Source organism: Malaclemys terrapin, chromosome 4 (assembly GCF_027887155.1).
Source record: "Malaclemys terrapin pileata isolate rMalTer1 chromosome 4, rMalTer1.hap1, whole genome shotgun sequence".
Classification (NCBI taxonomy): domain Eukaryota; kingdom Metazoa; phylum Chordata; order Testudines; family Emydidae; genus Malaclemys; species Malaclemys terrapin.
In genome coordinates, this window is record NC_071508.1 from 50047129 (window position 1) to 50064263 (window position 17135).

The 17135-nt window shown below is 38.9% G+C and overlaps 1 protein-coding gene across 1 annotated transcript in view; it reads right to left on the minus strand.

Moving 5' to 3' along the window:
• Positions 1-17135, minus strand: part of OTOG (otogelin) — a 147001-nt gene that overhangs the window by 42579 nt on the left and 87287 nt on the right. Inside the window, exons 30-36 of the mRNA XM_054027475.1 lie at positions 7887-8004; positions 7172-7251; positions 6440-6601; positions 5130-6364; positions 2592-5087; positions 1717-1885; positions 795-940 (exon numbers count right to left, since the gene is read on the minus strand). Coding sequence (XP_053883450.1) covers positions 795-940; positions 1717-1885; positions 2592-5087; positions 5130-6364; positions 6440-6601; positions 7172-7251; positions 7887-8004 — 4406 coding nt within the window. The remainder of the gene's footprint in view (positions 1-794; positions 941-1716; positions 1886-2591; positions 5088-5129; positions 6365-6439; positions 6602-7171; positions 7252-7886; positions 8005-17135) is intronic.

The window sequence follows — 17135 nt, forward strand, 5'->3', positions numbered from 1 at the left end:
GGGGAGGAAACACAAAGAGTTTGGGAAGTACAAACTTTCATTTTCAGGTCATAAGCCAATGTCTAAACTATTGGGGATCAGGAGAGAACTATCCCATGGAGGGGCGGGGGAGGAAAGTTCTCCAGTAACTGCTTCCTTCAGGGTTTCTTGCACTCTTCTGTGAAATAGCTGGCACTGGCTTCTTTTAGAGATTAGATACCGGACTAGATGGACTGCTGGTCTGATCCAGTCTGGCAATTCCTATGCTGGTAGCCTGCAAATATATGATAGGGTGAGAGCCCAGGGGGAGTTCAGGTTTTAATTATCACCCTGCAAGACTTTATACAACAGAATGTAGAGGGGATCACTATAGTCTGTTTAATTCTAAGTACAGGAGTTTCCCACAGTAAAGCCACATAAACAAAGATACACAAAGTTGACATTTACTCTACTGACGTATTTAACACGTTATGGACCTGGATATTTGTGTGTGTGACACATATATGTGTAATCATTTAACCTCTCAATATTTCAGTTTTGCCATCTATACTATGAGGTTAATACTGACTAACCCGTAATCTTGCAGTAATGTCATGAGGAATGCTTATGCAATAAGATGAAAAAAGAAAAGCACTATACTCTTTTAATCAGAGATATTTAAAATGTATTTTAATAATTTGTAAGTTAAAAATCCCATATTACTTTCTGTATAAGCATATACAATAAAAACTTTGTAGAGTATACTTTTATTCACTGTACTGTTTAACCTTGTTTAGCAAGCGAGGGTCATAAAGAATAAAAACAGAGTTAGTTACCATGTTGGTATTCCTGCAGTCAAGGATATGGATGGTTATCGTTTCATCTTGAGTTTGGCTAACAATGTAGGCTGCCTCTTTAAATAAAGCCAAATGATTCCCATCAAAGGTTACAAAGCTCAGATCAGAGAAAAATGTACAACGACCTGGTTAAAAATAAATAAAATAAAGGCATTTCCTAACTTATTTCCTTGTTTTGTGAGCAATATAAAGCATGCAAATAAAATAGCATAAATGTTTGTATGATTTAACCTTATTTCCTCTAAGGGTTTACTAACTCGGCAAAACATTTTCACCTATTTTTTGTACCTACTAACTATCAGTTAACTGCAAATGGACAGTAAAGAACTAAATTCTGCATGTTTCAATAGGAGCCTCTTGCAGGCATCCAAGAATAGAATTTGACTCATGTGACTAATACAGGTAGAGTCTGTGGATTTTCACGGACCACAAGCTACTAAATGTTATGGAGGGTAGGAGCCACATTGGACCTTGAGTTGCTTCCCCTTCTAGGCTTGCTCCTGGATGGGGAGCTCTAGTGGAAAGTTAGCTTCCTTTCCAGTCCTACTGCTAAAGCATTTGTGCTTCAAAGGGCCCAGAGTTCTACTCCCAGTCATTACAATCAAAAGACCTTAAGTATTTACTTGCATTGCTTGTCCTTGCACCAGTTGTTTGCTACTATGGATCTAATGCTGTTCTCACTTAAGTCAATAGAAGTTTTGCTTTTGACTTCAGTAGAAGTAGAATTAGGCTTCTATGCTGAATTAAGCAATGAGTAACCTGGAGAAGATGTATATAAACTCCATCTTCTATTCCTACTCCATAGTCCAGAAAATAGAAACTTTAATTCTTAATCTTCTTATAAATCCAATAATTTGTTATAAAACTGAATTAATGTAAGTATTGCATAAGTAAAACTTACATGCACATTCCCATTTTGGGCAGCATTTGTCACCATTGATCTGAACAGCGAGCCCTAGAACTCCACAGCTGGGCTGAGTTGCATTGTAAGGGCAGTTCTGTGACTTGTTAACTTGGATTAGTTGTCCATCCAAGCAAATGTGTTTTATGCACTCATTCTCTGTAATTGGCTAAGGCATATTTAAAAGACATAGGTTACCATTCTTATCAAACTAAAGACACAAAATTGCAGAATTCTTACTGAAAAGACAAGTAGGCCTGATTTTCAGAGACATTGAACACTCTCAAACCCCAGTGAAGGCAATGGAAGCTGTAGATGCTCAACACCTCTGAAAATTAGACAATTTGTGAAAATGGTGCAAAACCATGGTTCTGTTCTAAATTCCAGAACAATATTATTAATTTTAGACAATACATCGGGCAGAAATACAGAAGAGAAGTATGCAAGGATCATAGAGATGGCGAAGATGGCTGAGTAAGTTTAAGGAATAGTCATTACAGGAAACAATCTGCCAGAAAAGTGGTAGATTGTGATTCAAAAGATCCCTTCTACTGAGGAACATGAAATGGCACATGGTGCCAACAGTATTCCATGAAAAATCACCCCTTTTGGAAACTGAGGTCCAAAGCAGCATTACATTGCAGTAATTATGAAATCCACTAATTGCAATGGAGTTCCTCCAGATTTATCCACATGTAATTGAGATAGGTATCTGGCCCCATAGTTTGATAGATATTTTTAATACTGAATACAAAACATATGGCACATAAATAATTATTTCAGCACTAGTGGTAAGGGAACTTATCCATACATAAATCTACATTCCTGTCTATTTACAGAATGGCAGAGAGATGACCATGAACAATGTTACTCACTACACAAGTTTGGAGCGTTGCTGTTTCTCTAGCTGGCATGAAAGCTGATGCCGTGACTCCTGAGATAGCTTCAGCTGTTGTTAGTCCACCAGAATACTCTGTAGCAGACTCATAAAGTGGTTTGGTAGATACATAGGCAAATGAAGGAACTGATGCAGCCATTGTAGCATTTGAGTGGGTTGGCATCATTAACAATGAACTCTTTGAGGGTGTGTGGACCTCAGTTACAGACAGTGTTCCAAGTTTTGGAGTTTGACTAGTGGTGCCTGATGATGCGGCACTAGAAGAGGCAGTTATTTGCTCAGAGGATGAATATATGGTGGACAAAACTGATACACCTAGTTTAGGAGGCACAGCAGTTATATTTGTGAAATATGGAGAATGAAATGTCTGTGTTGTTTTTAAGGTGGGGGTGATCAAATCTGTGACGCCTGGCGTATGAAAAGACTGTGGTTTTGTAACCAGTACTGCAGGCTCTGCTGTTTCAGAAGTGATGGCTTTTTCTGTTTCTGAAGCAACAGAAAAATATATGGGTTTCCCTGAAAACAATGAGGTGGTGAGGGCTTCTTTTATTGCTGCTGTTGTCCCTGAAGTAGCTGATGCTGTAGTGATGTTTTGCGCTGTTACACTACTTCCTGATGAAGGTGCTAAAACAGTGGCTGTAGTTGAAGAATGTGTGGTAGCTGGTAACACTGTTCCTGCTTGGAATGTGGAACTGTAGGAAGTAGTTGAAAGTGGCACTTGCTTAGACAACACCACAGTCTTCTCTGTAGCACTTTTGCCCGTTGACGTGGATGCTGTTGAAATCACTGGTGTTAAAAGGGCACCTGCTAATGATTCCTTCTCCGTTGTGATGGGAGTTTCTGATGTTTCTGATAGAATAAGTGATGGAGATGTTAACTTTGATAAAGGAAATATGGCTATAGAGACTGTAGGTGTCTGACTAGAAACTATTGGTTCAGTAACTGCTGTCTGCTTTGTGGATTCAAAACTGGAATCTGACTTTTGGGTAGGAAATGATGGAAATTCTTTTTTCATTGTAGCTAATGGTGATGAAGTTGTAATTACTTTTGATGAAAAAGAGAGGGGTCTTGTGCTGACAGTCAAATCCATTTTTTTTCTGGTTGAAGTTGGGAGTTTTGTCTGCAAAGCTGAGGCAGTTCCCGGTATGTAAGTCTGTAAGACAGTCTCAGTTAAGGATGACTCTTTTTCAGTAGTTAAAAGAACTTTAGCTGGAACTACTGAGGTAGGAGATAACGTTGAAATAGCCACTGCAGGTTGCGAGGTAGTTAGGAATGGGTACAAGGTGGTGAATTCTCCTATAGATTCTGTTGTACTAAAGAGAGCTTCTGGATGAATAGCGGTGGTCAATATTTCTGTTGGAGGCTGGTAAATTGTGGTACTTTTTTTGCTTTCCAAATAAGGTTTGGGAGTTGAAGGAACATGTTCTATTGTCAATTTGGTAGTGAAACGTGGTATAGCAGACTCCTCTCTGATCTGTGGAGAAACCATCGCTGCTGATGAAGTTTGAACAGAGGAAGTTGTAGCAAAGGAGGAGTAATCTTTGATTAATGATATTTGAGTTGTAGATGCTGTTTGTTTTACTGTTTCTGTGACGGTTTTAACTGTAGGCTTTGAGACTGTGGAAACTGTTCCAGTCTGTACTGGGTGCTTTGTAGTGGCTGGTTCCTTAGGTATTTTTTGTGTTAAAGTGTATAGGGAAACCGATGTCTCTGCCAGATACTGAGTGGTAGGGAATATGTGAGGTGACTTTGTTGATGGAGATGTAACAGAAGTGCGCAAAGTTGACCTTTCTTTGACTGCTGTCACTTTTTTACTAGTTATTAGTCTGCTGCTGAATTCAGAGTATGGGGATAATGTAGCATCAGTAATATTCAAAGTGACTTTTGCTGGCAGTTCCGCAGGTGATGGTGATGTTAATGAACTTGGTTGCTCTTCTATAGTGGATATGGTTGAGGCAGTCAAATGGGGAGTTTTTCCTTCTGTTGAAAAAGTAGATTTTACTACTGATGTTCTTGGGTATAAAGTAATGGTCATTGTAACAATAGCTTCAGATGATGTGCGCACAGAACTAGTGGCTGTCGTTGATATCTCTTTTCTAAATGAGGATAGTGGAAGCAGAGTAGTGAAAGTTGGTAGGGAGCTTGCTGGTGATGAAGCAAATGTAGCTGGCTTTCTGGTATGTACACTAGTAATTTTTTCTGTTTGTGCTTCATCAGGACGGACAATGATCCTTGTTGTTTCAGTCTCACTAAGAGTATATGGAGATTCAGCGATGAATGTTGTTTGCATTGTTTCCAATTGTTTAGTTACCAATGGAATTGTAGGGACCAAATCCACGATTTCTTTTGCTAAAGCAGATGTTTTTGTTGCTGATGTCATTCTAATAGTGTAGGGTTTAATGCTCATCTTTGTTGTATTAAGAAATAGAGGTGATTTGTATTCAGTAGATGTTCTTTGTGAGAATGTAGTTGGCTTTGCTGATAATTCATAGGGGCCTGTTATTTTAGATGTTACTTTTGTGGACAAAGGAATAGCTCTGGCAGTATGAGATGAAACAGGATATTTAGTGTATAAAGTAGTCAGGGTTTCTGTCATATTTAGAACGATGAATGGTGGATATTCAGTAGTTGATGCTGTTTGCAAAGTTTCTTTTGATTCTGCTAAAGCTGGAGAAGCAGCACTTATATCGGGCAGTGAAGGCCTTTTTGTAGGAAGAATGCTGGGTTTTGCAGTTGTAGCTGAACTAGAATACAGTGAATATGGAGAAAAATATGAACTTGATGGCTGCTCCACACTTGTGGTTGCTTGTATTATTTCTTTTTCACCAGTTGTAAATAGGAAGCCAGTTATTCCTGAGGATGATGATGACGACAACAATGGCGACATCTCTTTAGTTTGCAGAGTTGCTGTCTTTGCACCATGAGTTGTGGCAAGGAATACCCCTGCACTACCTGTCAAGTTTTGAACCATATATGTAGGAGTTTCAGTAACTGACAGTGTTACATGTAATAATGGAACAGGGTGTGTAGATAGTGGGGAAAATGTGGTCTTTATTTCTTCTTTGGTTAAAGCAACTGTTCCTTTTGTTGTTTCTGAAGTCATTGGTGGCTTCAGTGTAAATAATGTAGTAATCAGAGGGGAAAATGAAGTTTCAGTGACATTAGCTATTGTGGAAGAAGTTTGTTCAGTACTTGGTTTTGTTCCTTCTGAAGTTCTTGTTTGATTTGCTGTTGGTGCATAAGAAGAGGTTTCCAAAGATGGTGACATAGTGTATTTGGTGAAATATGTGGTTGTTTGTTCTGTGGCTGATACAAAGTAAGGGGCTATAGTTTTTTCTGGTTTTAGTTTTGTTTCCACTGTGGGACGTATCCTAGTGCCTATTTCTGATGTTTCTGATATTGCAGTAGTTGTGACTGGTGATTCTGTTACTCTTATTATTGACGATGTCCCAGTTAAAATAAAAGTAGAAGTTGGTTTGCCTTCTGTTTCAGTGATTTTAGTCATTGCATGTGTTGTAGTTACAGTCTCAGGCTCTGTAGCACTCAAAACCTTAGGAATGGTACTACTCGTTGCTTGTATACCTGTAGAGATTTCTGTAGTGGCAGGAGTTGTCGATGGAAAAACATCAAGTACTGAAGGGAAACTTATATTAGATTTTGGTGATTCAGACATTGCAATAGTGCTTTTGTCAGATGATGTAGCTCCAGTTGAATATGCCGAAACATTTGGTGATATAGTTGTGGTTAAAACTGTTGTATTTGGAATAAGAACAGTTGAAAATTTAGTTTTTTCTATGGTTGCACTGAATTGCCACTTTGATGCACGTGTTGTTTTTGTGTCTTTTGTTTCAGGCATAGGGGATGAAGTTACTACTTTACTCAGAACTGCTGCAACCGAGACATTGAAAGAACTGGAAGTTACATGTGAAAGAGTTGGTGTTCTCATACTGGATGGTGAAGGTTGAACATCAACTGAAGGCTCAATGCCTAAAACCAGACAAAAATAGATGTTAGTCTGTGAATCAATATACTAGAATCATTAAGCTATTAGAGGTGGAAGGGATCCATATGAAGTCATCTAGTCCTATCTTATTTTTTTTCCCTTTCTTCAGGTTTTTAATATTTTTAGAGCTTCTAAAAAAAAAAGATGTTAGGGAAGGCATTGACTATATATTTAATGTTACTGAAACTTTTATGGAAAAGGAACCTCTTAATTTTCTTTATAATTTGTCTTATATTTTAGGAAAAATATATTTGTTTTAACTGAAAAGCACGTTAAATGATAACTCAAAATTTATGAACTTGGGCATCTAAAGTTAGATATGTAAAAACTGCATTGGGTCACTGAAGTAAGAGGCCTAATTGTCACTGATATATTGCCAGGGCTCAAAATCTCTGAAAAATCAGGCCATTTATGTGGGTCCCTAAATATGGACTTAGATGTCTAACTTTGGACACCCATGTTTGAAAATTCTGGCTATACTACTTTAGGTATCTAGTAATGTCACAAGTTAAATATCAAATTAAACATAATAAAGTGGAAAATTTTGAACATACAATCTTCAAAATACACGCATCTTTGAGTGACTTCATCCAACACCATATGGAGAGGACACATGGGGACACATCCTTCCACTCTAAAAGAGAAACACAACATTAACTATTCAAGCAGTCGGTTATAGACAAAGTATTTAATTTTAAGAAAGCATTCTACATTTCTAAATAATTTAAGGCACAGGACTCTGATAATGGACCTTTCTGGTTCTCATCAGCTCAGGACATTTCTTCAAGATGCAGCTGACCACGTTTCCATTCCTGAAGATCTGAGCTAACATGTGAACTATGTAACTATCTTTGGAATGAATGTCGGCTTCCAATAATAAAGACTTTAATTTAGAAATGCCAGAGAGCCATTGCCCTCTGAAATAAAATTTTGTTCAGTAGTTTTGTTAGGGACAGATATGGCTGCTGCAATGCCATCATGAGAGGAGCAGGGCCAGAACTATTTGACATTAGCTGACTACCACATCTTTTCAATGATACTCTTAATTTAGGATACCCACTATCTTGAAAGATTACTACCATTCAAGGGCATCACTTTAATGTAGCTACCACAATGGCTACAATTCCACCACTTCCTCCTTCACTGAATTTTGATTAATGAATATGGTGCCATGGCACTGAACTATATCCAGTGCCATATGTACTTATCATGCTATATAAATATTACTAGAATTATATACTTTTATTCTAGAAAAATGCTGATACTTACTTTGGTACATCCTGACAGTTTTGTCCCAAAGGGTCTCTGCATGTTTTGAAACAAGGGCTTGTACAGGCATCATAACGCCACTCGCATGTAGAATGGGCTGGAAACTTAAATTTGGCATCTGGAAGAATACATGATTTATTATACAGAGGCATATATACATACCAATATGCATATGCATATACACACACACATTATATATACACACACACACACGTACACACTCTATAGCAGGAGTCGGCAACGTTTGGCACGCGGCTCGCCAGGGTAAGCACCCTGGCGGGCCGGGCCAGTTTTAATGACGTGGCAGGTTCGGCCGATCGCGGCCCCCACTGGCCGCGGTTCGCTGTCCCGGGCCAATGGGGGCGGCGAGAAGCCGCGGCCAGCACATCACTCGCCCGCACCGCTTCTCGCTGCCCCCATTGGCCCAGGACGGCGAACCGCGGCCAGTGGGGGCCGCGATCGGCTGAACCGGCCGCGTCAGCAGGTAAATAAAACTGGCTCGGCCCGCCAGGGTGCTTACCCTGGCAAGCCGCGTGCCAAACGTTGCCGATCCCTGCTCTATAGTGAGCACACTTAAAAGGTTCATTTTGGTTTTAGAAATATTACTATTTCTATTGACTGTATTTAAAATGGGGGATATCTGAAATTTTTAGTATCTCTGAAACTGGAATGAACATTAAGTGTATCCACTGTATATTACACATGCAGAGTAATGCATATGCAAACTATTTTACACTATGCAGTAGAAAATGTGACATTGTATTCTAGTTGACATATCTATTTTCTAGTGCATACTAAAACAATTTGAAGACTTACAGTGCAGCAAGAAATAATAGACATTCAGCAATATTTTAAAAACAATCTTCATAAAAGAATAAACTATATAACTTTTCTGATAACTCTGGCTGAACTGTTGTGAATTTTCAGTGGGGAAACAACATGAAATCAATGTGAGTAATGTTGATTCAGTGGGATCATTACTATGAAAGACTTAGAAGAACATGCTACTTTATTTAATGTGCTACTTTAATGATATTTTTAAAAGAGGTTGCATCAGCAAGAGTGGTTTATTTGGTGTGCAAAATTAGGCAACACAAGGAGACTTTCCAGAAGGTTTGTACAGTGCAACAGCTTTTACTTTAGAGGAAAAATGAAACACCATTTCAAACAAGCAAATAATCAGAAATCATTACATTTAAAACATACATTCTTAAGGTTGATCTTTTCAGAAACAGTAAAAGGCCAACATTTTAAAAGAGGACCATAACTGAATCAGAGAATAGTTTTCAGACTCAATATATGTGCCCCTTAATGTCAGAAGCAACTGAGCTATATGCAGGCGTGTAGTATAGATTTCTCCTATTTATCATGACCAAGCACCACTCCAAGACTTGGAAAACTACAATCATAGTTCACACGTCACTTTAAAAAAGGGTGTCCTGTTAAATGAAATCGATACTATGATGAATTTAAAAAATCACCTGCATCACCTTAGTAACATCTTTGTGGAATAGTGTTTATTAAAAGGTATTAAAATCACAAAATTGAAATACAAATAGCAAAAGCAGTTAGGGAAAGTGTGAAATTCTTGTGTATGGTCCAGAGAATAAAATTGGGAAATTTTCATTAATAAGTAGTGTCTTCACATATTTATTAAATAACGATGCAATGTCATAGAGGAAGTGTTAAGAAGAAAACAAATAAAAAGTGACCTACATCTCAGGGGGAGTATAAACCAGCAACCTCACATCAGCTGTGTGTGTGTGTGCGTGCACACATGCACACAAGGATAATTGAAGGCCAGTGCTTAATTTGTGCCAGCGCTTGCCAGGGCTGAGCCCCGGCACCTCTAAACTTGGCAGTTCATAGCCCGGCACCTCTGGCTTTGCTGCATCAGTTATGAAAATAAAAAAATTGCTTGAGCCCCAGCATCTCTTTCATTACAAACTTAGCACTGCTTAAAGTTCTCCTTTGTGCTAGCCTGATCCTGCACTATCTGTTTGCACGCAAGTCCCCCTGTGCCATGTTAGATGAGCCTCAGGGCTCCTCAAAGTTCTGCTAGACTTCAACAACTATAGGGAACCAAAAATGTATCCAGAGGTTAGGATATCATTCTGGTGTCCTAGCCCAAGCCCCTTTTCTCTTGTCGCACTGGCAGTGAGAGCAAGGAAAGAGTGCATTATATGAGCTTTCCTTAGCAAGTTAGGGTATGTCCAGACTACCCGCCGTATCGGCGGGTAGCGATCAATTTATCGGGATCGATATATCACGTCTCATTAAGACGCGATATATTGATCCCTGAACACGCGCCCTGTCAACTCCGGAACTCCACCGGAGCGAGCGGCGGTAGTGGAGTCAACAGGGGAGCCGCAGCTGGCAATCCCGCGCTGTGAGGACCCAAGGTAAATCAATCTAAGATACTTCGACTTCAGCAACGCCATTCACGTAGCTGAAGTTGCGTATCTTAGATCAATTCCTCCCCTGCCCCCCCAATGTAGACCAACCCTTAAAGTGGACACCAGGCCAGATTATGCCACCTAGGCAACCTGATGCAGAGCAGCTGCACCACACAGAACATTTATGTTAGAGATTGGGGAGCAGTGTTTATTACTAGAAAATATGTTCTGCTACCATGATTATATTTTTAGGGTGATATTCAAGACTTCTGTCCTGAAAAAGCTCCCATTGATCTTAGCTTCAGTGAGGAGTGAAGTATCAGGCTCTTTAATTCACTGCTATTTTACATTTGTTTAGAGACATGTGACTCTTTTCCAAAAGACGTCAGAAATTTTTTCCCTCTTCAGCCTAGGTACATCTGCACTTATGGGTAGTTGTTATACTATTACTAGTAATACAAGTCCCCTCTTGCTTGATAAAAATAATAATTCTCATAGAGCAGAAGAGAATATGTAAATCAAATTTTAATAACTTCCCCATTTTCTATATTAAAAGAGTGTACCTGTTGCCATCTAGTGTTATCCTCTAACAATGCCAGTCTGTATAATATCCCTGAATTATTATTTCTATGAGAAACACTGGTTTTATTGTAGTAGCAAGTGAATTTACTAAATTACATTTGCTATAAATTATTAAGCATGTGTATCCTGTTCCAGTGGGAGAATCTGCAGTTGCTTAAATCTGATAGCGATGGGAGGAGGGAATACTTTACATACAATTTTCATTAAATGCGTAGGATTTTATATTCTGTGTAACAGAGTTGATATGCAGGCAGGAACCATGAGGTGGAAGGATACATGGCATAGAGACACAACAGATATGGATAATCTGAGGAGATCATAGAGGATTATTTGTGCATGTATAGAAGATCTCTGAAGCTTTATTTCTTGCTTTATTGGAACTGTCATACACTTGGAATAATATGCCCTTCAATCCATTTCCCGCCAAGTAAAGTAAACGAGAAGAGGGAAGAATCAAAATAATTGATATTTGAATTTTTCACCATCTCTTTCTTTACTATTAATAGGCTTACATTTCCATTGTTAGAATGCATACAATGCAATAGATAGTCCTAATCCTGCAAAGAGGCTCCATGTGAACTCCATAAACTGCCAGTGTGATTCTTTATACAAGACCTGGGCCACTGTAACCTTCTTTCATCCAAGCACAAGAGTTATATGTTCTACTTTCAAAATTAGATAAAAACCAAACAGATTGGGTCTGATGAGCACCTACATATCCCAGTAACTTCAAACAGAGTTGCAAGCATTCAACACTTCTAAAAAATCAACCAAGTTCTTTAGAAAGCATATATTTCTAACCAAGTAATCTATGGGTTTCATAGCTGTGTAGTAAACCCAATGCCCCAGGTTCATAACCATGATTGCTATATAACTAGGCTTGGCAGAATTCAATTTTTATTATTTTATAATTTTGACAGATAATATAGATGTATTATAAGCAATATTTTTAAATATTTATGTATCTAAATGTTCACAGTTGCAGGAAATTATGGAAGGGGTGTGTGTCAAACAATAATTATTTAATGACAGCAGATGTTAAGATCCAAACAGTTAAAGCTTTATAACCATTAAAGCACAAATTGTCAACATCAACATGTCAAAATATACAAAGTAAATATCCTTATAAGTTCTCAAGCAGCATTTTTCTTACTTTGCCTATGTGTTAATTTCAATTATCATCAATGGAAATATTTTCTCATTGGTTTATGTGTACAGTGAAATCCATATTTACTGACATTTACCAATAAAAATCTAATTCTTCCAAGCCTATATATAATCCAGACATGCTCACATAAAAAAAACACATCCTGACTGAATTCCCAGGATGTTTTACATAATAGAAAGCCCTGAATTATATCCCACCAATCTCAGCAAAAAAGCAACTCAACCAAAAAAAAGATGTTATTTCCTGTTTTAAGAGGTTCGTGAGCAAAGTAGATAGACACAGTGTGTGCTTGAAATATTCTATTAAAACAGTAACCAGAACTGGAGAAAATACCATAAATATTCTCTTATTTCCAATGTCCCAGAATAAATATTTACTTATTTTTCCTTTGTTTCTGCACTTTATAATTCCAGAATGGGACAGACATTGGAGCTTTTCTGAAATTATTAGATACTCTAGATTAGTAGTTCCCTGAGGGGCCGCCAAGCAGGGCCAGTATTAGATTTGCTGGGGCCCAGGGCAGAAAGCCAAAGCCCCACTGCATGGGGCTGAAACTCGGGGCCCTGAGGCCTGCCACCCGGGGCTGAAGCTGAAGCCTGAGCAACTTAGCTTCACTGGGCCCCTGTGACATGGGGCCCCGGGCAATTGCCCTGCTTGCTGTCCCCTAACATTGTCCTTGGCTTTTATATGCAGAAACACAGTTGTTGTGGCACAAGTGGGCCATGGAGTTTTTATAGCATGTTGGGGGAGGCTCAGAAAGAAAAAGGTTGAGAACCCCTGCTCTAGATGACTATGAGCATTTATTTACCCATATTTTGCAGTACTTTATTCTCAAATCACTCGCAAGAACACCTTGTAACACTAAAGAGACAAGTCGGGGGAATGGTAACACACATGCTTTTCTCCCTAGTAGCTTTAAGTTGCATGCTTTCTCTATGTGTAAAATCTGGAGAATTGAGTACTTGAGGGCATGTGCCAAGTGCCTCATATGCACAACATTTTCAGACAGCGTCTAATAATACAGGGGTGTATGTCTATGACTTCTATTCTCCATTTCTCAGAAAACATGGGTAGGTAGTGGGTGAAGTTATGAATGTTGCTGAGTAAACAATTAGCAAAGAAAAATTGTGTGGCCACTGGAGATCTTCCATTACAGTCAGGGAATTTCAGACAAATGAGAATGTTAAACTGAGCGAAGCTGGATTTTTGTAAGTGTGTAAATTACAAAAGGAATGCACCTAATCACTCATGTCAGCTACTAAAATGCCTCCAGAGGGATGGATTAGAAGAAGGATATACCTTCCAGTGATCAGAAAGCAATATTATAGTTATCCCTTGGGAGAAAACTAGATAAACCCAAAAAGCTGTATGAGAGTAGAGTACCGAAGGAGATTATGTGCCAAAATATCTGTGTGTATTTTCCCATAATTTTTCAATGCAGTTTGCCCAAGTCACAGTTAGGAACAGATTGTGAATAGCACTCGTGCAGAAGTGTTGAGGGGAAGCATGTATCTATCTACATACTTGTACTGGGTCCTAACAGTGTAATATGTGAGCCTTCCCCCTTTATTGTGCACACCAGACAAAGGCCAGTCATAACTGTAGTCCTGTGCACACATTAATAAGGGACAAGTCTTTTCCAACCTATAACACTGCTCTACAGCCAAAATGCTTCTGAAATAAATGTAGTCAAACTTTTAGTAAAAAGAACAGGAGTACTTGTGGCACCTTAGAGACTAACAGATTTATCTAAATCTGTTAGTCTCTAAGGTGCCACAAGTACTCCTGTTCTTTTTGCGGATACAGACTAACACGGCTGCTACTCTGAAACTTTTAGTACTAATTCTGGGTCACTGAGAACGAAAATTATGCTTAAAATTGTTGATTGGCTCTAGTTTTCAAGATATGCTATTGGGTCAGTATATACGACCCTTGACTTGGGAATGGCGAGGGATAAGTGAGTTATAAAGGGAAGGGATCTCAATTTAAACCAGAAATTACTAAAATATATCTTTGACTGGATCTATGAATAAATCTATGACTGGGTTTGGACAGTACTTACTTTTTAGGCAAAACAATGAATGATGCAATCTGAAGCTGGTATTGCATCATACATTATATGAATTGCATCATGTTATTCCTAGAGGTCACAGATGATGCGATCATAATGAAGCTTACATCACTCTGCTGAACAAATTGCCCTATATCAGCTCTAGAAATCATACAGTGTCGTGCTCTCTTATTTGTCAGTGTTTGATTTTACAAAGGGACACATTTCTGTTTAGCCAAAGTGAGCAGAGATGCCTCGTACTTGTGTGAACAGTGTTTGATTTTGCAAAGGGACACATTTCTGTTTAGCCAAAGTGAGCAGAGATGCCTCGTACTTCTGCTATGTTTGTGGTGAAGTGACTTTTGCATCACAAAAGCGCAGTATAACCACTATGGTTAAGAAAGCCTATCACCTTTGTTTTGGCTGCAAAACTGGAGATCAGGACAAGAGGTGGGCCCCACACATATGCTGCAACACTTGTGCAACAAATCTTCGACAGTGGTTGAACAGGAAAAGGAAATCTATGCCTTTTTCAGGGCCAATGATTTGGAGAGAGCCAACAGATCATACCAGCAATTGTTACTTCTGCATGGTGCCTCCAGTTGGGAAAGGCGTGTCAAAGAAGAAAAAGTGGACTGTGCATTATCCAAACATTCCATCAGCTATACGCCCAGTACCCCACGGAGAAGGACTGCCGGTTCCTGATGCACCAGAATCATTCTCACTGGAGTCAGACAAGGAAGAGGAAGAGGATGAAACATCTGGTCCTGAACCATCAATGTCACAGGACCACATTTTCTCCCATCTTCCTCCTCTGAACCACACCTCATAACACAAGGTGAACTGAATGACCTTGTCAGGGATTTGGAACTACCCAAGAGTAAGGCAGAGCTGTTGGGCTCCAGACTACAGCAGTGGAATCTCCTGGCAGGTGATGTTAGGGTTTCCATGTTCCGTGACCGTCAAAAGGATCTTGTCCCATTCTTCTTCATGGAAGGTGATCTTGTAGCCTGCAACAACATCGATGGTGTGATGGCAGCCCTCAACATCGTTCACGATCCAGATGAGTGGAGACTGTTCATTGATTCATCAAAGACAAATCTTAAAGCTGTTTTACTGCATAATGGTAATGTTTTGCCATCGATTCCAGTTGGTCATGCAGTCCATATGAAGGAAACCTATGACAACATGAAACAACTTTTGAGGAGCATAAACTATGACCAACATCAGTGGTAGCTTTGTGGCGATTTGAAGGTTGTTGCTCTCTTGCTTGGTCTGCAGACTGGATACACAAAGTACTGCTGTTTTCTCTGCGAATGGGATAGTCGTGCAAGAGATTCCCACTACATCAAGAAAGATTGGCCACTCCAACAGTCATTGGAGCCTGGGAGGAAAAGTGTTCAGCATCCACCACTTGCTGAATCAAGGAAGATTTTGTTACCACCCTTACACATCAAGCAGGGTCTGATGAAGAACTTTGTCACGGCCATTGACAAAACATAAGCAGCTTTCAAGTACCTCCGTGGAAAATTTCCAAGGTTAAGTGAAGCTAAGATAAAGGAAGGTGTCTTTGATGGTCCTCAGATTCTTGAATTTCTTCAGGATGATGCATTTGACCATGCACTGCGTGGCAAGGAAAAGACGGCATGGAAAGCCTTCCAGTTAGTGGCAATAATTTTTTTCTGAAAAACAAGGCAGACAACTACAGGTTGTTGGTGGAAAACCTCCTCAAGGCATACAAAAACCTTGGTTGCAAGATGTCACTAAAGATACATTTTTTGCACTCTCATCTAGATTTTTTTCCACCGAACTGCGGAGCAGTGAGCGACGAGCACGGCAAGCGATTTCGCCAGGACATTGCAACAATGGAGAAACGCTATCAGGGCAAATGGAGCCCATCAATGCTTGCAGACTATTGCTGGACAGTGACAAGAGATGCTCCATTTAATGAATACAAGAGACAAGCCAAGAAGCGCCGAGTAGACACTGAAGAGGACTAAACTATGAACATAATAGTTTTTGCCTCTTGTTTCATAATAAATTTTATTTATATAACCCTTTTGCTGATTTTTAAAGTGTTACATAAACAGGACAGACGAAATATCATCAGGTAAAGCAACTATAAACACATGAAAAGACCTAGGTTTACAATTTATGATTAAAACTCTACTATCTACACAATATGCATAGACATAAAATGTAAACATTTAAATATCTTAGAAACAGTAGCCAATCAGTTGTTTTAATTGTTATATATGAATTCATCACATCAAAATACATAATAAATAGCACATTTTATCTCTGAAGCAGACGACTTCTCAAAAATTGTAGACCAGTGTAACACAATCCATATAATGGGCCAGTCACATCAGGGAAAAGCAGGGTACATCATCCTAATGGATGGTGAAGCCTGTGCATCCCTTGTCCCCTGCACACCCTGAAGCTCAGAGAAGGATTAGGACTCCTTGAGGCTCTAGTCTTCCTGGGCTCTAGCTGGGGTGGTGTGAATTCACCACTTCCCTTATTCATTGTAATATCATCAGATGTGACTCCTACCTGTCTAGTGCATTAACCTGCATATCCAGATCAAATGACTTCTAAATATAACATCGCTGCAGCCAATTTGTATTATAAGCTACAAGTCATATTTTGGGAGCCCTTGTGCCTTAAGATTCATTAGCACTAGGGCTGTCGATTAATCACAGTTAACTCATGCGATTAACTCAAAAAAATTAATCACAATTAAAAAAATTAATTGTGATTAATCACAGTTTTAATCACACTGTTAAACAATAGAATACCAATTGAAATGTATTAAATATTTTGGACTGTTTTATATTTTGAAATATAATTATTTCAATTAAATCACAGAAAACAGTGTACAGTACTCACTTTATATGATTTTTATTACAAATATTTGCACTGTAAAAATGATAAAAGAAATAGTATTTTTCAATTCACCTCAGACAAGTACTGTATTTCAATCTCTTTATCATGAAAGCGCAACTTACAAAGGTAGATTTTTTTTGTTACATAACTGCACTCAAAAACAA